The sequence below is a fragment of the Mesoplodon mirus genome (genome assembly GCF_964341445.2).
Source record: "Mesoplodon mirus genome assembly, chromosome: 14".
Taxonomy (NCBI): domain Eukaryota; kingdom Metazoa; phylum Chordata; class Mammalia; order Artiodactyla; family Ziphiidae; genus Mesoplodon; species Mesoplodon mirus.
The window spans coordinates 46,791,838-46,816,691 of NC_138990.1; the positions used below are offsets into that span (position 1 = coordinate 46,791,838).

At 42.3% G+C, this 24,854-nt stretch overlaps 1 protein-coding gene across 1 annotated transcript in view; it reads left to right on the plus strand.

Moving 5' to 3' along the window:
• The window catches only part of BABAM2 (BRISC and BRCA1 A complex member 2), a 438,160-nt gene that overhangs the window by 378,851 nt on the left and 34,455 nt on the right, over nucleotides 1-24,854 (plus strand). Inside the window, exon 11 of the mRNA XM_082643284.1 lies at nucleotides 20,102-20,255. Coding sequence (XP_082499410.1) covers nucleotides 20,102-20,255 — 154 coding nt within the window. The remainder of the gene's footprint in view (nucleotides 1-20,101; nucleotides 20,256-24,854) is intronic.

The window sequence follows — 24,854 nt, forward strand, 5'->3', positions numbered from 1 at the left end:
GGCACAAAAACAGAAATATAGATCAATGGAACAGGATAGAAAGCCCAGAGATAAACTCACACACATATGGTTACCTTATCTTTGATAAAGGAGGCAAGAGTATACAATGGAGAAAAGACAGCCTCTTCAATAAGTGGTGCTGGGAAAACTGGACAGCTACATCTAAAAGAATGAAATCAGAACACTCCCTAACACCATACACAAAAATAAGCTCAAAATGGATTAAAGACCTAAATGTAAGGCCAGACACTATCAAACTCTTAGAGGAAAACATAGGCAGAACACTCTATGACATAAATCACAGCAAGCTCCTTTTTGACCCACCTCTTAGAGAAATGGAAATAAAAACAAAAATAAACAAATGGGACCTAATGAAACTTAAAAGCTTTTGCACAGCAAAGGAAACCATAAACAAGACGAAAAGACAACCCTCAGAATGGGAGAAAATATTTGCAAACGAAGCAACTGACAAAGGATTAATCTCCAAAATATATAAGCAGCTCATGCAGCTCAATATCAAAAAAACAAACAACCCAATCCAAAAATGGGCAGAAGACCTAAATAGACATTTCTCCAAGGAAGATATATGGATTGTCAACAAACACATGAATGGATGCTCAGCATCACTAATCATTAGAGAAATGTAAATCAAAACTACAATGAGGTATCACCTCACACCAGTCAGAATGGCCATCATCAAAAAATCTATACACAATAAATGCTGGAGAGGGTGTGGAGAAGAGGGAACCCTCTTGCACTGTTGGTGGGAATGTAAATTGATACAGCCACTATGGAGAACAGTCTGGAGGTTCCTTAAAAAACTAAAAATAGAACTACCATATGATCCAGCAATCCCACTACTGGGCATATACCCTGAGAAAACCATAATTCAAAAGGAGTCATGTACCACAATGTTCATTGCAGCTCTATTTACAATAGCCAGGACATGGAAGCAACCTAAGTGTCCATCGACAGATGAATGGATAAAGAAGATATGGCACATATATACAGTGGAATATTAGCCTTAAAAATAAACGAAAGTGAGTTATTTGTTGTGAGGTGAATGTACCTAGAGAATGTCATACAGAGTGAAGTAAGTCAGAAAGAGAAAAACAAATACCATATTCTAACGCACATGTATGGAATCTAAAAAAAAAAAAAAAAACGGTTCTGAAGAACCTAGGGGCAGGACAGGAATAAAGATGCAGACGTAGAGAATGGACTTGAGGACACAGGCAGGGGGAAGGGTAAGCTGGAACGAAGTGAGGGAGTGGCATGGACATATATACACTACCAAATGTAAAATAGATAGCTAGTGGGAAGCAGCCACATAGCACAGGGAGATCAACTTGGTGCTCTGTGACCACCTAGAGGGGTGGGATAGGGAGGGTGGGAGCGAGACGCAAGAGGGAGGGGATATGGGGACATATGTATATGTATAACTGATTCACTTTGTTATAAAGCACAAACTAACACACCATTGTAAATCAGTTATCCTCCAATAAAGATGTTAAAAAAAGGGGAAAAAAAAATCTGCATCAGGCACACCTTGCGGCTCCCCTGACCAGAGGCTCAAAGTGCAGGCTGCAGCTGATTACCTGACCGTGAAGAGGCACGGAGGCACTGAGAGTAAACACTTAGAAACTTTTACAGCAATTTGACATTGCTCTGGCATCCGAGCATGATTGTTTTTCTGGTCACTCAGTTTTATTTTATCAGTCTGTGACAGATTGGAAGTTAAAATAAAACACAACAGAAGTAGCCCTTCACCTCAGAGCATTTGCGACCCCCTCTGCAGTATGTCCACTTCTGCCTGAGGCCTTGACACAGGAACCCCGCTCCTCCAACGGCGCCCAGCGGCCTGTCACCCTGCTCTGGTCCTGCAGTCCCAGGGGCCAGTACGGCCTGTCCAACCACAGTATTTCTTGGCTGTAGAGCTCAGCCCCTCGTGAGCAAAACATGGAAGAGGGTGAAACATCAGCTGGCGCCACTAACTAGCCTGCCCAAGTGGCCCCTCGTGAACCACGTGGTGTCTGCACGCTGCTTTCTCTGTCACACACAGGTGAATGTGGCGGCAAAGTAGGTGTCCCTGGACATGAGAGTTAGCCAGAAACCTCGGGACAGTTCAGCAGTAATGCACATCAGCAAAGCAAGGCCGTTGATCTCACTATCTGCTTTTTATTATCCAAAGAAAAATGGCATATTATGAAACACAGAGGAAGAAAATAAAGTCTGAGTAGTAGCTAGGCAGCCTCTCTTCCTCTGAACCCCAGTGCATTTAATGCACCTTCCCACTTCAGGACTTCTCATTCTATAGTGTGATTATCTTGTTTACTGACTTTCCCCAGTGATGAGCTCTTCGGGGCAGAGTACATTTTTGCTTCATCTCGAAATCCCCTGCCCTTTGCACAGGGTTAGTGCAGGTAGGGCACCTCGGAGCCTTTATAACTAAATGTAGAAACTCGCATACTCTTTTCTTATTTGACTTGTAATAATGCATGTGGTCCTACTCTCATACCAAATCATAACTGATTTTTGAATAGTTAAAAACCCCATAGGTCATTCTGTGCTGTGCTAAAAGATGGCTTAACTCTCACCGGTCAAGAGTCCCATGGTTGGGAATGCTCATGGCCACCATCTCTGAGTTTCAGACAGGCAGCTCTCTCTTCTCTTTTGTACAAGTCTTAAAACTTCCCTGCACTTTAAACCAAATACATACACATGTACATACATATATTTAAATAGAGGTGTGTGTGTGTACACATAAAAAATGGCACCTCTTGGTAAAGCATTCCTCTAGACCTGAGGTTCCCACACCTTTCCTCTGGATCCATATCGGTGCCTACTCAGGGCACCCCTTTGCAGATTCTAGTTTAATTTTTCCATGAGCTAGGGGTAAGTGATGACTTAGCAAGTTGAACATTTAAAGAATCAAACCTATTTCTCCATTCAACCAATTAATAATATACCTAAAGTGAACCCTTTGGCTTATAGAAACAAAGATAATTCCATCATAGAGAGTACTGGTAAAGAGTCAAGAATAAGGTGGGGCGGGTGAGAATGGCCCTTTTACAGTAAGAGCCGCAGGCAGGCTGAATGAGAAGGGATTAGCTGTTGAGTCCACATCAGGCTCTGCTAAGGTGTGACCAGATTTAAGGTGCTTTGTGTTAAAGCCCTTTGGATCTTCCCTTTTTTTTTTTTATTCCTAATCTGATTCTTTTCATCTGTCTTTCAATGCTCTGTGTATATGAACTTCAGCTTCCGTGTTCATAACCTTAGTCTTAACTGGAGCCTGATGGGCTGTACCACACCCAGCATCTTAAGAAGGAAAAGCTATGTAGGCCTTCCCTGAGCTGCCCACACCAGCACTGTAAGAATTGTATTTTTATCCAGGAGACCTTGGTTAGTCCCTATAGGCTAGAACAGGGGGTAGAATTAAGGTAATTAAGCTGGCGCCAATATGTAGGACAGGTAGAGAAGCAATTCCTCAATGCTGAGAAAGCTTACTGAATTAGTTCAGGCGTGAATTGATTAGTATTTGGAGCTGACCTAAAAGGATTGGCATGGGAGGCCTAATGCAGTTGTTCTTAGGCTTAACCAAAAGTATATTCAGCTGTGTAAAGTGGACTGATATTTTTAAAAATATACATTCCCACTTCTGTTTGTCCACGATGGAAGTAGATGTGCCTCCAGCCCCACCAGTCCCCTCCCGGTGGGACAGTGCCTTGTGCGCAGTCCTCTCCAGGATGAGCTGCCAACAGTGAGCCTTTCCAGAAATGGAAACAGCAGGATGAAGAGTCAGAGTTGACTCAAAGGTCCTGAGCTTGGTCGAATATTAGGCCCAGTCTGTGAGGGTGAGCGAGGAACAAGCTTATGGCTTTTATTTCAGACATGTGGCGTGATTCTTCCCCCGCCGATAGCAGAACATCCTGATGATGTCAGAACCAGGGGTTTAAAATCTAAAGAAAGGCTTGAATTCAAGGTCCAGCTCTGTCACATAACTGTAATTCTAAATGAGCTTCTTTCTGTTCCTGAGTTTCAGTGTTCTTACCTGTGAATGGGGTAATACACCCCCTTGAACATCACAGATGAGACGATATATATGAAAACATTTAAGCCAAAAAGCTTGTATTATGACATTCACCAGGCCTCTGGAATTATCAGACTGCAAAGGTGAGCAGTCAGAGAAGGATGTGGAGATTTTGAAGGCATCAGAGGGTATTGAGAGACTGGGCTTTCTGGAACTTTCTAAAGGAGGAAGGCTGAGGGCCAAGCCTCCAGGGTTAATCGTCCCTCACCTGAGCTTTGTGAGGGGCTGGAGAAAAGAAGACAGTAAACATTTTAAAAGGAAGGGAAGTACAGATCAATACGGTGTCTTGGAAATCATGGGAGAAGAACAGAAGTGAGCAACAGCGTCAAATGCCATTAAAACCCCATAGATATGACCATAAAATATTTTCCCAATCAAAAGGAAGAAAACAAGGAAATCAAAGCATCAAAAATAAAAATTCTTAAAAGTCTGAGCTCATTGTACCCAGGGGAATAATTCGTACGTTCTGGACAAACAACACATCCTATCCCTCCTCTTGGTCTATCATGGCTGTGCAGGTCAATCTCAGACCTCTGTGCACTTTCTGATTCATGGCCAGAGAACGTTGCTTGCCCGTAGCAACCCCTGGCCGAGATGGCAGATGAGCCAAAATGCCCCTGAGTAGAAACTCCTTCCAGAATGTCAGAAACAAGCAGTAAATCTAATTTGTGGCACTTGTGGTAGAAAGAACACGGGCTTCAGACCCAGACGGCCCAGGGCTAAGCCTGGCCCCATCTCTTCTTCATGGCTGCCAGAAAGCGCTTGGGCTTGCCACGCGCATGGCCTTACTCCCTAGTAAAAAGGGGCAAGAGAGAACCATGTGGCAGGAAGCACCCAGCACACTGCAGGTATTCAGTAAATGTTGATTTCCTTCCTTTTTCTTAGCATTTAAAAAGAAAAAGAAAGAAAGAAAGAAAAAAACCAAGGAATGGAACACAAAAATAAAAACCACCATGCCTAATTTTTAGCAAGAGATTTTTCAGAGTTGGGTTAAGAGAGAACCCAAAGTCATACTGTAAAAGCAGCTTTGGTAGCTGCGGTTACTTTCCTCCTACAGGGAGATGTGCCAAGTCACAAGGGGCATCAGACAGTGAGGCTCGCTGGATGCGGGGTCAAGACCTGGGGTTCTCTGTCAGCTGCCCAAGCAGCTCACCACTCTGTACCACAGGCTCCTCAGTTACCAGATGGATAGATGATTTCCAAGGCCCCTTTCTGAACTGTGATTTAACAAGTATGTCCTCTGTTGTGATAAGACATGGAGATTTTTAAGTATCTCACCTGCCCAGCTCAGCTCTGCCCTGAAAGCATATCTGTCAAAAACACAGCCAAGGACTTCCCTGGTGGCGCAGTGGTAAAGAATCCGCCTGCCAATGCAGGGGACACGGGTTCAATCCCTGGTCCGGGAAGATCCTACATGACGTGGAGCAACAAAGCCAGTGCGCCACAACTACTGAGCCTGCGCTCTACAGCCCACAAGCCATAGCTACTGAGCCCACGTGCCACAACTACCGAAGCCCACACACCTAGAGCCCGTGCTCAGCAACAAGAGAAGCCTAGCCCCTGCTCGCTGCAACTAGAGAAAGCCCACACACAGCAATGAAGACCCAACGCAGCCATAAATAAATAAATAAATAAATAAATAAATAAATAAATAAATAAACAAACAAACAAACAAACATATATATATATATATATATATATATAAACACAGCCCAAAGGAAGGGAATAGACCAAAGAGAGGTGCCACTTAGTCCGTGTGTTTCACTCACAGGGACCTCAGGCCTGACTCTTACACCTGCTAATAAGTTTGGTGCACTAGTTCTGTAGTTCCTAGCATCTTAACTGTCCAGAGAAGGTCTGTGGTATATAGGTATAGCCTAACCTATAACCTGAGCCGGGAGATGGGGGTGGAGGGAACCAAGAAACTATAGACAGCAGACGCTAGACACTTAGACACACTTGCCTCGTTCAGCCTGATGTCATGGCTGTATGGCCCACTCTGAGAGCTAATATTCATAATTGTGACTTTGAGTCATTTAAAGGGGGATATGGGGCTTCCCTGGAGGCACAGTGGTTAAGAACCCTCCTGCCAATGCAGGGGACATGGGTTTGAGCCCTGGTCCGGTAAGATCCCACATGCCACGGAGCAACTAAGCCTGCGCACCTAGAGCCCGCGCTCTACAACAAGAGAAGCCACCACAATGAGAAGCCTGCTCGCCGCAACTAGAAAAAGCCCATGCGCAGCAACAAAGACCCAACTCAGCCAAAAGTAAATAAATAAATAAATTTATTTTTAAAAAATAAAGGGGGATGTGGAAGAAGTAAATGTGAAGGCTGCTTTAGAAAGATTTCAATCAAAAACCATAAAAAGGAAGAAAAAAGTTTTGGAGCTTCCAGTTATTGAGTGCAAATATGCTTCTCTTAGGAGAATGGTGATCCAATACCTTTGCTTGAAAATGACCTTACTCCTTTACATTTGGATGTACAAGTCAAGCAACTCAAGTCAAGGGTTTGCCTCAACACGCTCACCTTGTGTTTCACAATGTATTCTCTTTAATTCAAGTTAGGAGAATATGACAGTTTAAAAACATTTTAGACAGCGATCATACTTTCATCTGAAGTGAAATTTCTAAGTGGAGTTGCTACCAAGGAAGAACATGAATTAATTTCCATTCTCCTACTGTATCCCTGAGCCCTTCTCACAGAAGAAATAATGACTACGGAGATGGCCAGAAAATAACTAAACAAAAACTTGGATAATTCACGGACCAAATAGGAATCTTGAAATATACAAAGATTGATTACATTTCTGGTCTTTTTTATCCAAGCACAAAGGAAAACTGACCAAATTTTCATCAGGCTTCGCCTCTGTTCAAATGTTTTCTGGTCTCTGGTCAACTTTTGCTGCAAAACCCATTTGACCTTACATTCTCCAGAGCTATGATTTTTTTTTTAATTTGAAGGAAGAAGATTATAGAATTAAAAATGAAGAATTCCTAAAGACTCCTGAATTTGGAAGCTTAATTGAAAGAACCTGGCTACCTTTAATCTATGAGTTGTATTTTCTCAGCTGGAAGTCAGGTTAGAAAAAAATTATATAGACTCAGGTTTGTTTGTTTTAATTGCTTCTAAGAGAAAAGTGAGTAATAATAAATATCATTTATGAATATCTTCTATGTGCCAAGTGTTCTACATATATTCATTATGTTATGTAAACCACCCAGCAGTCTTGCAAGGTAGATATTATCCCATTTTAAAGATGAGAAAACCTAGACTCAGAGAGTTTAATAAATTGCCTGAGGTCACTCAGGTCATAACCAGTAGAGTAGGAATCAAGCCCAGATCTGTCGAATTCCAAAGATTGTATTCTTTCCATTGTACCATCCTGTTCTTACATTCCTTTAGGCTCCAACCTTTATTTATTGAACACTTTCTATGTGCCAGATATTGTACCACCTGCTTTACTTTCAACCTGGAGGTTGGAGTTTTTCCAGTTTTATGGATGAGGAAAGAAGCTCAGTTAATCTATCAACGTGATACAACCTCTAAGTGGAACCTAGGTTGCCACCTCCAGAGCACATGTTCTTCACGTGACAATTCAGCCTCACCGAGATAAGCTCTTTCCTGTCCATCTCACCAGATGGAACTGAACCTAAAGCAACCAAAGAATGGAATGGCTTATCTTTGAACGTTTCCATAACCACCTAATCTAGCGGGTCAGACATTTTCCTGTAATTTTGATACCCCAGCACAGTATAAATCTGGAGTGGAGGATGTTTGGCATGTGTAATACACAAATAAAAAATAAGTTCATGCAGGTTTCTGCATAGGGGAATGACATGGTGACCAGGATTTTAACCCTGTCTTATGAGGAAACACAAAATCACTCTTGAGGGGCCTGGTTTCCAAGCACTGCCACGTATTTAACCTAAACTATGTCCCTCCCCAATCTTACACCCAATCCCAAGTCTCAGGCCCTACGGTAAGGATTGTCCGCCTAGGAAGGTAGAGTTGTTTGAGAGAAAACGGAAGACTCCTGTAAACTGGTTACAGGCCATCCTCAGGCTTGCCACACAGGGCCTCCCTTTGACTGTAAGGGACTCACTAGTAAGTCTTAGGGGATGTTTTGTAAAGAGGAATCGGTTCCCAAACTGAGACGTGAATGACTGCGCTCCTCTAATAATAAAAAATAACATTTTTGATTTATGTGTTATACCTTCCAAAACATTCTCCATTTAGAAGATTTCTACCATGTTGGGGGTATTTAAATTACAGGAAAATTTATGACCCACCAGAGTGGGTGGTATGGGATATCTCCCCTAGAAATGTTCAAGGGTAACAGTGCCCACAGAAGAAAATCCACACTCCTTTGCTTTGTGCTCACGACTTTCCACAGTTTGGCGTCTTTATCCAGAGCCTCTCTGCCCCGGCATCCTGTTCTCTGGGCCGGTATTCCCTCTACCCTGATCACCCGCATTCCCTCACTCTCCTTTGCTCTGACTGCTCGACACTGTCCCCTCTGCCTGGAATTCCCTCACCTTTCTGTCTCCCTTCCCCGTCATAACCCTCCCACTGCAACTGCCTGTCCGAATCCTGGTCGTCTTTCAAGGCCCTGCTTATCTAACAAGCCTTCTAGAAGCCCTTAGGCAGTTACTACCTCTATTATAACCCTCACCATAGCTTCCCTGCCTGAGAACAGTGACGGTCAAGTTCATGCTGGCGTTGTCCTGTCAGGGGGAGGACTGGACTTTGGTCAGCTTGGCCACCCTAGAGCCGGCTCAAAGTAGATGCTCCACGAACGCTCGTCAAATTAGATACTTGTTGCTGTTTTCTCTAGGATATAAAGCTCATAACCAAACCCTTTCAAAAATTAAAATAACTAGATTCATTTCAATTTGTTTTTCCTTCATAAAGCCAAGTTAGTCGGCCTTCACTTTGGAGTAGCCTCAGTATTTGCAAATTTGTGCCTGGTAGGATGTTCTAATTTTTAAAGACTGGAATTTAAACTGACCAGTGTCGCTCCTGCTACATTTAAAAATTTTGTCCTTTCGTTCTAATCATTTGCATTTGGTACATCATCCATGAAGTTTTGAAATTAAAAGCTGATGACTCTTTAAAGACTTTGCCCAGCTTTTAAATACCAAGGATTTTGCATTTGAATATATTTTAATTTATTTAAGGATTATTTTAATCAAATTCTTCCTTAATTTAGCCAGATTTCTGTTTTAATCCTCCCAGGCCAGGACTTTATTTATTGTGACTGCATTCTTTTTTTTTTTTTTTTTTTTTTTTTTTTTTTCTTTTTGCGGTATGCGGGCCTCTCACTGTTGTGGCCTCTCCCGTTGCGGAGCACAGGCTCCGGATGCGCAGGCCCAGCGGCCATGGCTCACGGGCCCAGCCGCTCCGCGGCATATGGGATCCTCCCAGACCGGGGCACGAACCCGTATCCCCTGCATCGGCAGGCGGACTCTCAACCACTGCGCCACCAGGGAGGCCCTGTGACTGCATTCTTTTAAAAGTAGAAGTTTAAACAGTATTAAATGCTGTTTATGGTGTTCTCTCTTGCTAGATTTTTTTCTGCATCTCATAGAAACATGTTTCCTTTTTTACATGTCTAGGGCAGTCAGCATCTCCTCACTTTTATGATCTCTGCCAGTCAGTCCCTAGATACGTAGCAACTACTTGCTGTGTGTCTAGCCCAGTGTTCACATGTGGAGGATATAAAAATAACAAGAACACTTCACTGTTAACAGTTCAGCCAAGGCTGGATTATGGGGATGTGGAGGATGGAGAACTCAGTGAGTGACAGAGCAGGCAGGAGAGCTGTCCTGGAAGAAGGTCACAGAAGCAAGAGCAGGTTGAAGGGACTGAACAAGAAGCCAGGACTGAGGAAATACCAGGATGCACAGGATCCAAACGGGATGCAACCGCAGGGGACACAGAGACCAGGTGGCATTGCAGGAAGCACAAAGTGTAGCCCACCATCCATTTCCAGGAAGCATGGGTCCTCAGGTGTAGCATGGGGCCTGCAACATGGGATGTGCTCACAAAACGTGTGATGGATGAGGGAATGGACGAACCAGGGAAAGCAGACAGAGAAGCACTGGGGTAGGGAATGTTTCTCATGCTGGGGACCCCTCGGTCCTGGCCTCAGCCACTGGTTTTCTCCTTTGCTCCTGGTGAGGACAGCCCCGAGTGGGCCTTGTTCAGGAGTACGAGTTGGACGCATGCAGAGTTCTAGGACAGAGGCATTTCCTACAAGTTGAGTCTTGATGAGAAGAAACCCAGATAAACCCAGAAAAGGGAGGAGGGCCCTCCAGGAAGGGAGAGCAGCTTGGCCACGAGCTTCCAAGGCCAGCATCAGCTCCCTTCATCTTTGCATCACCCGTTGCTCTCCGCATGTACCAAGGTGAGGGCAGTGGTGGAAAAGAAAGCATGATGATAAAAGAGGGAAGGTTATGGCTTTTCTAAATTGAATATATACAATACCAAAAGAGCCAAATAAAAAAGGAAAATTGTTATGTCTACACAGTATCAAAGCTTTATCGACTTCTTTCCTCTCTACGGAGCATCCCCCAGACTCCCATTCTGATTCAGCTTTTAACCTTCTAGAACCAACTCAAAGTGCATGTCATCTGCAGAGCTTCCACCTCAAGCAGGGTCCCCCTTCCTCTGCATGGACACCATGTTCACGCCTCAGCCGTTGTCCGATGTGCTTCACTGTGGGAGCTTCTCTCCCTTTCTTGGGCCTCCTGTTCCCGCCCATGCTCAGGGCATGGACGCCTTCGTTCTCCCTGGCACCCTACCTTCCACTCAGTAAATCTGGGAGAAAAGAAGGGACCCAGCTGGCCAGCTGATTTTGCCAACCTGACAGTGTTCTCATGAGAGAATGTACATCTTCTTAGTGCCTGTATAAGCTGTAGTCCAGTTTTTAGGCACTGTTTTCTTCTATGCTTTTTATTTTTCTTTACAACTGTGGTGTTTTTTTTCCCATGAAGACCATTCAGTTTTCCTGACCCTCTTAGTTTTATAAATGCTCTCATTTTTTAAAATAGTATTTATTTGAATATATATATATGGAACATATAAAACATACCTATGTACTTTAGAGACTAATAAAACACCACCAGGACTTCCCCAGTGACACAGTGGTTAAGAAGCCGCCTGCCAATGCAGGGGACACGGGTTCGATCCCTGGTCCGGGAAGATCCCACATGCCACGCAGCAACTAAGCCTGTGCGCCACAACTACTGAACCTGCGCTCTAGAGCCTGTGTGCCACAACTACTGAAGCCCGAGTGCCTAGAGCCTGTGCTCTGCAACAAGAGAAGCCACCGCAATGAGAAGCCCGTGCACTGCAACGAAGAGTAGCCCCCGCTCGCCGCAACTAGAGAAAGCCCACGCGCAGCAACAAAGACCCAATGCGGCCAAAAATAAATAAAATTAAATCTTTAAAAAAAAAAACAGCACTGACTTTTCAGAAATGGAACATAACGCCAGTATCCTAGAAGCCCTAAGCGTGTCCTTCTCAGAAGTAACCACTACCCTGAATTTTATGTCAACTGTGCCCTTGATTTTCTTAATAGTTCTGTCACCTAACATATGTCCATAAACAATATATCATGATTTTTTCCTGTTTTTGAACTTTATATGAATGGAATCATGTTGACTGTTTTCTGCTGCTATGAATATGTGTCTTTGCTTTTTGAAAAACTTTTAAAAATTATAAATATTTAAAGCCTACTCAAGTATATAAAAAGTACAAAAACAAATACTATGTATCCACCTTAGCCAAATCTCAGTATTTTGCTATAAGTGCTTCTGGTTTTGTTTTGTTTTGTTTTTAAAGAAAGAGCACATTATCAAATTGGTTGCAGCCCCCTGAGTACCCCTCCCTGATGCATTCCTGTCCCTCTCTCCTTCCCCATTACCCCCAGAGGGAACTACTATCCTTAATTTGGTGTTTACCATTCCTGTGCACGTTTTTATGCTTTTTACTACATAGGCATTCATAAACAGTGTGTAATAATGTATGCATGTTTTTGGACTTTGTAAGTATATACTTAACAATGTTCATCTATAACTTGCTTTTTTCACTGAACATTATGTTCTTGAGATTTATCTATGTTGATACATGTAGCCCTAGCTCATTCGTTTAAACTGCTATAAGGTGTTCCATTGAGGAATGTACCACAGTCTCCAGTTGATGGACATTTTAAGGTGTTTCCAATTTTTGTTATCACAAACACTGCTACAGCAAACCTTCTCCTAACTACCTTCTTATGCACATGTGGCAGTATTTTAGGAGTGGAAATGCTGAGTTATGAAGTATGTACATCTTCGCCTTTACTGTACAAGAGGTTATAGAAATTTACATTTGCATCATCAGTGATGAGAAATCCCAGTGTTCCACTTCCTTGACAACACTTGAGGATTGTTGGGTTTTAAAATCTTTGCCAGTCTAATGGGTATGAAGTGGAATCTCCTTGAGGCTTTAATTTTACATTTCCTTTAAATGCTCCTCTCCTTTAGTTCAACAAGCATTTAGCAATGTGTCATGCTGTGTGCTAAGTGCTAATTCATGGCCCTGATCCTTCGGAGTGCTCAGTCTTCGCAGTGATTCCTACCTGGCGAGGCATATCAGAGTCACGTAAGGTGCATTTTCAGGAACCAGGGGTCTGAGGTGGGGCCCAGGCATCTGCAACGTTAATTCCAGGGTGATGCCGATGCTCACTTCCAGTTGAGAACCTCTGAGCTCGTGGCGGGAGAAGCCTAGCTAATTCAGCCTGGGTTCGTTTGTGTGGGCAGGTGGGAGAACCTGGCTCTTCCTGGGCCAATGCTATGGCATCCCTTTCATCTTGAGGTTCTTCTTACAATTTTATTTGATTGGCTCATTGGGTGTTGGAATGATTAATTTGTATCCATTGATAGAAAGTACCTCAAAAGCAAATGCTAAACACAATGTAAGCAGAGGCCGGATTTCCTATAACTTCACCTATCTGGGGCAGCTGTAAACTCGGAAGGAAACAAACAACAGCAAGAGAAGGAAGAGGAGGAGACAGTCTCTGAACTCAGAACAGTGCCTGAGGAAAGCGACCCCGAGCTCACACAGCATCACTTCATATCGTGCAGCCCCTGATCCACGCCGGGTCCTGGTCCTAGGGATGGATAGTCAGCCATATCTGACTCTTCAGAAGCTGAGATACATGCGGGATGAAGTAGACAAAAGGCAAAAAGAAGAGGCAAGAAAGAGAGACCAAGGGGCTTCCCTGGTGGCTCAGTGGTTGAGAATCTGCCTGACAATGCAGGGGACACGGGTTCGAGCCCTGGTCTGGGAAGATCCCACATGCTGCAGAGCAGCTAGGCCCGTGAGCCATGACTACTGAGCCCGCGCGTCTGGAGCTTATGCTCCACAACAAGAGAGGCCGCGGCAGTGAGAGGCCTGCTCACCGCAATGAAGAGTGGCCCCCACTTGCCACAACTAGAGAAAGCCCTCGCACAGAAACGAAGACCCAACACAGCCATAAATAAAAAATTAAATTAAAAATAATTAATTAATTTTTTAAAAAACAACAGAGAGAGAGACCATATTGAGACTGAGTTGGCCTTGGTGAGAAGTGGCAAAGGAAAAACAGCTGGCTAGGAAAAGGCAACAGAAATAAATAGAGAAAGTTCGTGGTCGGGGGCAAACAGCATGCACATCCCAGTAGCCCTGGGGGCCTCAGTACCACACTAAAGGCACATCGACTCTTTAACAGAGGATGGTTTGGGGGGTCTGGTAGGAAGTATTTGTGAAAGAGCAAGTGAAGTCTTCTTAACACTTGAGACTCTTGTGTATAATGGTCTTTTCATGTGTTCTCTGTCATCAAGAAAAGGCTAAATTATTTTCAGTATGTTATATTTACTGAGATGTGAAAGTCTGTACAAAGTTTAGAAAGATATCCATCAAAATAGTTAAAATTAAACACTGTGAAAATTTATGCTGTAGTTAGAAATTTCACATATATGGAAGAGTGTATAAAGCCGGATTTTAAAAAAAAATACAAACTAAGGAAAAGGACTCATGGGGGAGAGAAGGAATGTTTATTTAGTACCTGCTCTTTTTTTGTTCAGTTCTTTCAACAGTGCTATAAGAATTATTATCCTCATTTTGCAGATGAGAAAATCAAGATTCAAAGAGATGAAGTATTTTGCCTATGGTCTCACCGCTAATAAATGAATGAGGCTAGGAATTGAACCCATTTTTATCTGACTCCAAAGGCTGTGGGGACCTTTTTCCATCATACCGTGCTGTCACCTCCCATATTAGGATTTTTAGCGTTTACAGCAAAATTCAAGAAACTTCAGGCTTTAGTTTGGTAATACTAGTAAAACCCCAAAGGTAATCTGTTTACATGATCAAATCACAAAAAGATAGTGAAAAATTGAAACCAGTTTAATAAACTGTGGTTAATACTTAGTCTCCTTGGTCACTTAAATGTAAGGCAGTGATAGTAAAAGGAGACACCATTTGATTTTTAGTGCCTTGAGTAGGGACACTTCTGAATTGAAAAACTTGACTTTTATATTTCTTGTAGGTAATGTATGGTATTTAACTTTCTAGTGGTTAGAATCTGTGTGTCTCAGAGGTTTAGCGTGTGGTTAGTAAGATCGGGGTGGTCAGTAAATAAATGGCAGCTTCCCTAATTGGTTGTGTGCCCACTGTGGGGGCAGCCTGGGAATGAGACGTGTACAAACTGCCTTTAGGAAGAATTGACCTCAGTGGGAGTCATCTTTGGAAGGGAAGTTTACAGCCATTCAGCGTGGGGTTAAAACTATCTCCTAATGAGGCTTCAAGGAACCAGAGGGGCCTGAGAGGACCGGAAGTGGGAATGGGACCATCACCACCACAGAGTGACTCCATGAGCATCTTCCCTGCTAACCCAAGAACACAAGAATATAGAGTTTGGAAGGTTTGGAGAAATGAAATAATGGCTGACTTGTGAATAATGACGAAAATATTTGATGATGTGACTCCCAGGGAAGCAATTATGGTTAACCCCTCGTTTGTTTGGCATTTTCAAGGATTGAACTGTCCCACATAACTGAATTTTCCAGACAACTAAAACTTTCCTATTTATGCGCCTTGAATGTTTTTAACCATGCTTGGTGGAAATGTTTCTGAAATAGATTATACAATTATCCTGCCTCCTTGAACAGAAGCTGCAAGAAATAACATTTCCTTTAGTTGCCTTTGACTGCAGGTCTGAGAAAACCTGATTAAATAGGTTTAAATAGTTAGGGCTTGTAATCGCCTCACATAACAAGAAATCCAGAGCTGGGCAGTACCAGAGAATGATGAATTCTCAGCTCAGTGATGTCAGGCTGACTTTCCGCTCATGGTCATGAGATGGGTGCACAGCTCCAAGTCCCAAGATCTCACATGATAAGATCTAGGCAAGAATGAAATGGGGGCTTCTCCGTACATGTGTCTTTAATTAGAGAGGAAACTATTTCTCAGAAGACCCCTGGCCAACTTCCCCTCAGGTCCCATTGGCAGGACTGAGTCACATTTCTATACCTTGGTTTTATGGGAAGTCTGAGGGAGTGAATACCCAGCACTCTCCGACTGTGGGGTGGGAGGAGGGCTCTGCCCGTAAAAAAGAAGGATGGAGAATGGCTGTTGGGTAGGCAACCAAGAGTGTTGGCCATATTACCAAGATTGGGAGTGAACGTCACTATGTATGGTTATAACTTGAGGGATGGTCGACCTTTTGGCTCCTACACTGAAATCACCCCAGACTCGGCTGCTTTTTGATTTCCTAAATCTGCTTTTATTTAGTATTCTTTCTCCTTGCGTTATGCCAGACTGCTAATTATCACTACTTGCTGTTAATGTCCCTTGCCCTAATCCTGCCATAATTAGATATTTTTTTTCTGGAAAAACCATATGATCAAACTTGTTAGAACTATGCCTGAAATGTTGAGTGAGTATCTGGCAGCTGTCCTGTGGATTGGATACATAGTGTGGCATTTCTTTTGGCTATTCAGTGTCACTTTTCCATTGTTGAGGTTTTGGGGGAAGTGAGCAGTTTTTAGAGAGTCTTATGAACTTAGATAAGACTAATGAAGTCTTCTTCTGGTGCAAGGATGAGCACACAGGGGCAGTTACGCTTATTTACTAGAGACGGTAAAACTGTCGGAACTTCAGCATGGTTTAGAGAGAGGCAGCAAAGTTTATCAGTGCATTCAGCTCCCTCTCAAAGCTGCACGGAGGGTGCTTGCTTGGACAGCACCACCAGCTCTGGGACCGTGACCAGTGGAACCTGTTACTGCAGCCACTGTCCAGTATGAGGCAAGCTGGTGCAGAACTTAATTATTCCTGCCTTCTGCCAGGGCGTCAGAGCCCTGTGAGCGACTCCTGTGAAATGCCCAGGTTGAGCAGAATTAGCAGTGTTTGGATGTGACTTGTTTCAACAAGTTCTTGAAGAAAGTAATGCTTCAGAAATGGTTATTGAAATTATACTGAACAAGTGGGGACCATGCCTTCTGTGACTCGAGAGCTGACCAGAATTCAGTCTCTGTATACAGAAAGAAGGAAATAGGAAGCAGTTGTGAACATTATACTGACAGCGAGTAACTGAACCGAATGGAATGATTCTACTCTGGGAATCAAACCCGAGCTAGTAGACAGGTTGGATTCTAAGGAAGCAAATGTTAAAATGTTCAGATTTGACATGGCTGAGATGATGAGCCCAAACTGCTTAGAACCTTGGGAGTTCCATAAAGCAAGTTAGCTGTTTGAAGGCCCACCAGTCATTATTTTACTATGCATCAAGAAATCATGACTTAGCCTATAGGCAAAATGTGAAGTGTCAGAAACATTTGCGGATAAGGAAAACAAGTTTTAGTTTTTTTTTTAATTTTGACTAATTTGTACCATTCAAATCATTCTTCTAAGAAAAATGCAGAGTATTTCTCATAAGTAGTTTATTCACTCCTTCTTATGCATAGAACATTTTTAAAGAAGCCATCCTTTTAGTGACTGCTGACTGATCCAGGCAGGATACACCCTAGTTAAGCTGAGCAAGATATTTATATTTTTCTAATTTTATTTTCTCATATGTGAATTAATATGTGGATTACCGATTTTACCTTTGAAGGACTCTGACCAGTACTGCTCCCCTAATAATGTAGCCACTGTGTTTGAATTTTAATATTGGCTTCAAAAAAGCTTCCAGCAACTCATTTTCTAGAAAACAAAATAACAGGAACAAAAAATATAATGCATTTCAAAGCTCCAAAAAGCTGGTAGCTTGAGAATCATGAAGCCTATGGTATTATCTGTATTACTGGGATACTGAATGGTGACTGTACTTAACTTTGAATTTGTAAATTATTGCCATTGAATTTTATTATTTGACATTATTGCTGTTTTGAAGGGAAGCTTGCATGTTAAGTACTTTTCACCAGTGCTATTGCTATTGCTTTGGGGGTTAATCTGAATCTCATTTTAATGTGTGGAAACTTATATATACTATAAACATAGTTGAAATCAAAGGAAAGAATATGTGAATAGGCATTTTTCTAAAATTAATCAGAGGAAATGAAATGAGTAATCAGAAAAGAGATAAACAATTTTAGAAAACGATATTTATTCAAAGTGACTGAAGACGGGACTTCCCTGGTGGTCCAGTGGCTAAGACTCCGCGCTTCCAATCCAAGGGGTGTAGGTTCGATCCCTGGTCGGGGAACTAAGATCCCACATGCCACATGACGCAGCCAAGAAAATGTAAAAAAAAAAAAGAAAAAACCCCAAAAAGACTGAAGACATTACAGATGAAGCTCTGTAAGACAAAGGGATTCCAAAGGGTTTTCTTTTTTTTTTTTTTTTTTTTTTTTTTTTTCTTTTTGCGGTATGCGGGCCTCTCACTGTTGTGGCCTCTCCCGTTGCGGAGCACAGGCTCCGGACGCGCCGGCCCAGCGGCCGTGGCTCACGGGCCCAGCCGCTCCGCGGCATATGGGATCCTCCCAGACCGGGGCACGAACCCGTATCCCCTGCATCGGCAGGCGGACTCTCAACCACTGCGCCACCAGGGAGGCCCCCAAAGGGTTTTCTGAATCCAATTACTTATCATTTGAATTGGTCTGTTTTTCATGTTTTGTATTATTCCTATATGTTACCAAATCTTTGCTTTGGCACAAACAGACATGTATTGAAACTACATTGAGGCACTTGGAAAATGTGATTAAAGAGTGGACATTCAAAATCTTGCCACTTTTCTTTGGTCGTGGTGTGATTCATTTGTCAGAAACCCCCTGCAGCACTGAGTCAGAGTCAGATATACTTAGATGTCTAAGAGGCCTTACCAACTGGACAGTTTTTTAAGTTTGCTGCAAGCCTAACTTCCTTCAAGAAGTCATTTTGGGTACTTAGTGGGCCTAATCCAAGTCAAATATCACCCTAACTGACATGGTGATACATGTATAACTATCTAGTATGTATTTTTCTGTCATGTATTTGCCTCATGGAGCCGGAAAGTTGAACCCGATACATCGTTCACAGCGGAGACTTTAGCTTACTAAATTGTAATTTTAACATAGTGAGTATGTTGTGAGCAGGTGATACCAGTCAACCCAAGAGCAGGTGGCAATGTGACCAGTAGAAGGAGCCTATGATTTAAATCATAGGACTAGATTTGAGTCCTGTGTCTGCGTAGCTATGGCCTGAGCAAGTTAATAAACCTCTCGGAGTCTGTTCATCTGTTAAATGCAGCTGGTAAAAATAATGTCTGCTTCAAGGAGCTATAAGTATTGAATCAGATAAAGTATATAAAGGTACTCTGCAAAGCTATAAAAGTCTATACACATTTTTCTTATTATTTTTTATAAATTAATGTGCCTGTTCTGTGTCCTTCAAGTAGGTAACATTTACAGAAATACACATTGTATGCTTTGAGGAATGTGCCATTGAAACAGTCTGCATTTTTAATGATGGTTTGCCTCAACTGAAAGCAGGAAGTCATTTTTTAAAATTTATTTATTTATTTATTTGGCTGCGCCAGGTCTTAGTTGCAGCACACGAGATCTTCATTGCTACGTGTAGGATCTTTAGTTGCAGCATGCAGGATCCCTGGTGGTCCAGTGGTGCCACTCCCAATGCAGGGTGCCCGGGTTCGATCCCTGGTTGGGGAACTAGATCCCGCATGCATGCCACAACTAAAGATCCCGCATGCCGCAACTAAAGGAAGTCATTTTATTTTTAAAAATTGAGTTAAAGGATCCCAGAATAAACAAATAAAGTACATAATACTTGTTAACAGCAAATATTAGAATCAGTCTATACTACAACAGTAGACATATGTAGTCCCTGTTGCATTCCATTAAGGAGCTCCTACTGGTTTAGGAGATATATATGGTAACACATATGGAAAAATGTAAAACTGCTGAGTATCAAAATTCACTGCTTGATTGGAAGTAAGTGATTTTTTTTTTCTGGTGACCCAGTTGCCATATCCTATAAAAAAGAAAGATTATCACTTGCCCTCTTGATCCCCTTTCCAAATCCATTCTTTAAAGATGGTCTCCATCCCACCTCCTCCATCGAATTCTAGATGAGGAAGACAGTGCCTAACCTTTGAGGAGTTTCTGATATAATGGAGACTTAAAGCAGATATACAACTAACTCCTTTATGGAATAGTGGACAAGGTAAGTGCCACAGCAGGTCAGGTGGCTGGGCGTGGCCAGCTTCTGTAACCATTTCCTAGTATTCCTTCAGCACCTGCACATCAGGCCTCATATTGGTTGAATTTTTATTTATGGGTGATTTGCCTCTCTACCTAGATTGTAAACTCCATGAAGACAGGGAAGGCACCTTGTATCTCTTGGTCTCTCTCTCCATACCTTTTACCTAAGCCTCAACCAGTATTTGTAGTTCAAATAGTCTTGTACCCAACATTCAGGTTTAGCCAAAAAAGTGTATTAAAAGGCATTTAAGCCCTAACTTTCTTTTCCTTTCTTCTGTCTTTGCAGTTGACCTGCCCCTCTTTTTTCCTCGAGACCAGCCGACTCTCACATTCCAGTCCGTCTATCACTTTACCAACAGTGGACAGCTTTATTCCCAGTCCCAGAAAAATTATCCATACAGCCCCAGATGGGATGGAAATGAAATGGCCAAAAGAGCAAAGTAAGTGAATCAATTGTTATTTCTTGCAAATAGAAACATTTTGTTTATCTAGTCCAGGAGCTGGGCAAGCTACAGCCTGGAGGCTAAATCCTGCCCTGTGCCTGTTTTTGTAAATAAAGTTTTACTGAAACAGCCACACCCATTTTTAAACTTATTTTCTATGGCTGCTTTCATGCAACCATAGCAGAATGAGTAGTTGAAACAGACCACATATGGCCTGGAAAGCAAAAAAATACTTGCTATTTGGCCCTTTACAGAAAAAGTTAGCCAACTCCTCATCTAGCCTCATCAGGTAGATTGCCTTTTTTTCTTTTTAAATGGGTTATATGATTTTTCTGAAATCTACCTTTCTATTTATTTTATTTCTTTTTTTAAGATTTATTTATTTTTGGCTGAGTTGGGTCTTAGTTGCGGCGCACAGGCTCTTCGTTGTGGTGCGCGGGCTTCTCTAGAGTTGTGACGCGAGGGTTTTATCTTCTCTAGTTGTGGCACGCAGGCTCCAGGGCATGTGGCCTCTGTAGCTGTGGCAAGCAGGTTCCAGAGCACTTGGGCTCTGTAGTTTGTGGCACGCAGTCTCTCTAGTTGAGAAGCGCGAGTTCAGTAGTTGTGGCACACGGGTTTAGCTGCCCCGCGGCATGTGGGATCTTAGCTCCCTGACCAGGGATCCAACCCACGTCCCCTGCATTGTAAGGCAGATTCTTCACCAGTGGACCACTGGGGAAGTCCCTCTACCTTTCTATTTAGATTAGAGAATAAGTACTAGGTAGAAATTGGAGTTAAGGAATAACTGGTGTCAATGAAGAAAATATTGACAGCTACTTTCATTTTTTTTTAATGGAAAACTTCAGCTGACAGTAAACAAATAGAATTTTTGCCTAGTAGTCAATACATGGATCCAGTACCTAGTTTTTCATATGGAACTATAAGTCTTTGAAGGAACAGAGTGAATTATATATCCCATTGCATCTCTGCAGCCATTACCCAAAGTACGGCCTGTGTCTTCTTTGATTGAATAAATTGCTACACAAATAGCTTAGGACTGTTAAAATCCTTATGGAAATAAGTTGGGAATTTGGTAAAGGTTGAAGTTAGCTGGAGCTTAGAATTTAGAGATACAACTGTTGCACATGAATCTCTCTGTAGAAAGCTTTCACCAGTCATATGGAATATGTATATGTAAATGTAAATTCAGAGAGATTTTATAGGTAAGACTTTAGTATCTGGAGCACCAGTCTTCACGAACCATGGCCTTCCTAGATTGAAGCAACAGTGGATCAACACCATAATTTCCAAAAGTAAATCAAAAGAGTGGCAGGTGGTTATTACTTTATCACTCCGTACAGCCATATGCTCACACCTGTGATCCCAGCTGAAGGATGATCAGATCCAAAGAATCACAGAAATGAAGAATATCAGTTCAGCATCCTCTTTATTGCTCATCCAGTATTTACTGAGCATCTACCATGATCCAGACAATGTGCCCCTTGCTGGGGATACAATGATAAATAAATTAGAAATTGTCCATGTCTTCATGGAATTTATAGCCCAACAGGAGAGATCAAAGCCTTTATCATATCAAACATATGACGGTTTTAAAGTACCTACTAGTAAAACCTGGCCTTCCAGACCTAGAATGCTCTTGATTGGTAAGACTTCTTGCTCTTTCCTTCCCCTCCTTGGGTCCTATTTCCATCCCCAGGTACCCACTGGCATCTATACTTTCTGTAGTACAAGGCCTTCACTCATAGCAGGGTTGGGGCTCTTTTAAATAATGACAGGGTAGCTTTCTCTAGAAATCCAGACCTCCCCTGATTCACATGTGGAATCCAGAGCTGTTGTTACCTGAATCTTTAGTGTGCCCTTCCTCCCTGTATTCCTTTTTGTCTGTGATGCCCAAGTCTGAAGTTCTATTTAAGGAAAATAACAAACATATGCAAATGTAACTAATAACAATGAGTAAGACTGACTTATCTTGAAATAAACTTGAAAAGGGGGATTATGATGTAAGTTTTACATTTGAGGGATTGCAGTTGTTTAATTCTCTGGTCTTTCCCTGTGTATACATAGGATCTGCCCTTAGAAGATGGGCTGTTATTTGTGGTATGTGCTGTGGAGTCTGAACCAGATGTGTTTTTGTGGTTTCCATGGCAAAGCTATCTCGGTGTGTGTGTGTGTGTCCGTGCATCCGTATACGCACACGTGTGCTTCTTAAGTAGATATTTTAGAATGTATGAATTGAGTCTTTAAGGAGTTGCAGACCACAAGCCTATGATTTCAGTATAGGAATATCGTAAGTGAAGCCTGTTTATCTTAACAGATTGGTTCAGAGTTGCAAGAGACATTTGCTTTACTTTACCAGCCTAAAGAAAACATCCGAAGTAATGTTAAAAAAGTCTGCTTTCTACTGTAGTGAAGATGGATCCATTTTAAATGTAATAAAAGAGAAAGCCAGCAGCTCATTCTAGGAAGAAGAAATAGTTTAAAAGCTCCTTCTTAAATTGACCTGAGTAACTTCCCTGAGCTGTGTCAGAAGGCCAGGTAATGGATAAGCACAACCAGAGAACTGTCCTGTGGTACAGACCAGAGTTTGGTGGAGAAGGTGGAGAGACAGGACAGAAAGAGAGAAAGGTCAGCTGCAGCATTCCTTACACCCCCTGCTGAAAATATTGTATGTACACAGTGCGTAAAAGGCTATAATTCACTTGGAGAGCTCTGCCCAGGACATAAACACTCTCACGGTTTATGAACAGCGCTAGAGCCCTTTGAGTGGAGTCAGCTGTTTATTCCCTCCTGCAGAGCAAAATTCTAAGCATGTGAATTCAGAAAGGACACTTTCTGGCCAGGGCTCTTCCTATGACATGTACTTCTTGCTCTTGGCTGTTCAGCAGATTCTGTCCTCACAAGTAAATTACCCTCTGCTGGGTGAGCACAGGCTTCAGGGTCATGTGTGCCCCAGTTCCTATCACAAGTTCTAATCTATAAGCTCTGTGGCCTTGGGCAGGGCTATTAACCTTCCCGAACTTCATCGTGTAAAACAAGACTGTACTCCTCCCTACTGATGGGCTTGATATGCAGGGTCAGTCAGTGGGTGGACATGTGAAAGACCCTTGGGTTTAGCTTCTGCTTTGTCCCACGGTGCCTGTGCCCACGGCTTTCCTCCTGCTGTCTTGCTGCTCCTGCAGGTGTACCCTTCCTTCTGCATTCTTCCTTATGGTTTTTCCATCCATGCTAACTTGCAGGCAGCTCTTTCCCCTCTTCCCAGTTTTGGTTGACTGTTGGTCATATACTGCTTTGAAATCTCTTCTGTATTATTCTTTGATTGATTTATTTATTTTTTTGTGGTATGCGGGCCCCTCACTGTCGTGGCCTCTCCCGTTGCGGAGCACAGGCTCCGGACGTGCAGGCTCAGTGGCCATGGCTCATGGGCCCAGCTGCTCCGCAGCATGTGGGATCTTCCCGGACCGGAGCACGAACCCGTGTCCCCTGCATCGGCAGGCGGACTCTCAACCACTGCGCCACCAGGGAAGCCCTTGCATATATCTTTTAAAGATATTTATTGTCGTGTAATTTACATACACTTATAATTTACATACAATGAAGTGGACAGATTTAAGTGTATCCTTTTAAAAATTTATTTATTTATTTATTTATTTATTTATTTATTTTTGGCTGCACTGGGTCTTAGTTGCAGCATGCGGGATCTTTGTTTTTTAGTTGCAGCAGGTGGGCTCACAGTTGCGGTATGCGGACTGTTAGTTGCAGCATGCATGTGGGATTTAGTTCCCCAACCAGGAATCAAACTCGGGCCCCTGCATTGGGAATGCAGAGTCTTACCCACTGGACCACCAGGGAAGTCCCTAAGTGTATCTTTTGATGGAGTTTTGACAAAGTTACCTTCTACGCCTTTCCAATTAGTCTTCTCACCCCCAAGACAATGCTGTCTGATTTCTATCACCATGTCTCAGTTTTTCCCCTTCTAGATACTTCTAATAAATGGAATGATACAGATTGTACTCTTTTATGTCTTTTGTATTCAACATAATTATTTTAGAGTTATCTGTTATGGCATTCCTTTTTTTACTGCTGAGCAATATTTCATTATATGAATATACTATAATGTACTAATCCATTCATCTGCATATTATATTTAGGTTGTTTCCAATTTGGGGATTTTTATGAATAGAGCTGGTATGAACTTTCTTATATAAGCTTTGTAATAGACATATGTTTTCAATTCTGTGGGTAGATACCTGGGAGAATGTGTATGATTAACTTTATAAGAAACTGGCAACCTTTTTTGAAGTCGTACCAGTTTATACTCCCACCGGCAATATGCTGGGTTCCAGTTGTTCCATATCCTCTCCAATACTTGGTATTATCAGTCTTTTTAATATTAACTATTCTATAGGGGATGAAGTGATATAGCATTGTGTTTTTAATTTTGATTTCCTGGTGATTAATGATGAGCATATTTTCATGTGCTTATTTGTATGTTTTCTTTTGTGAAGGGTCTGTTCAAATTTTGCCTATTTTTAATCAGGTTGTTGGTCTATTTGTTAAAAGTTTTTTTTTTTTTTTTTTTTTTTTTCTTTTTGCGGT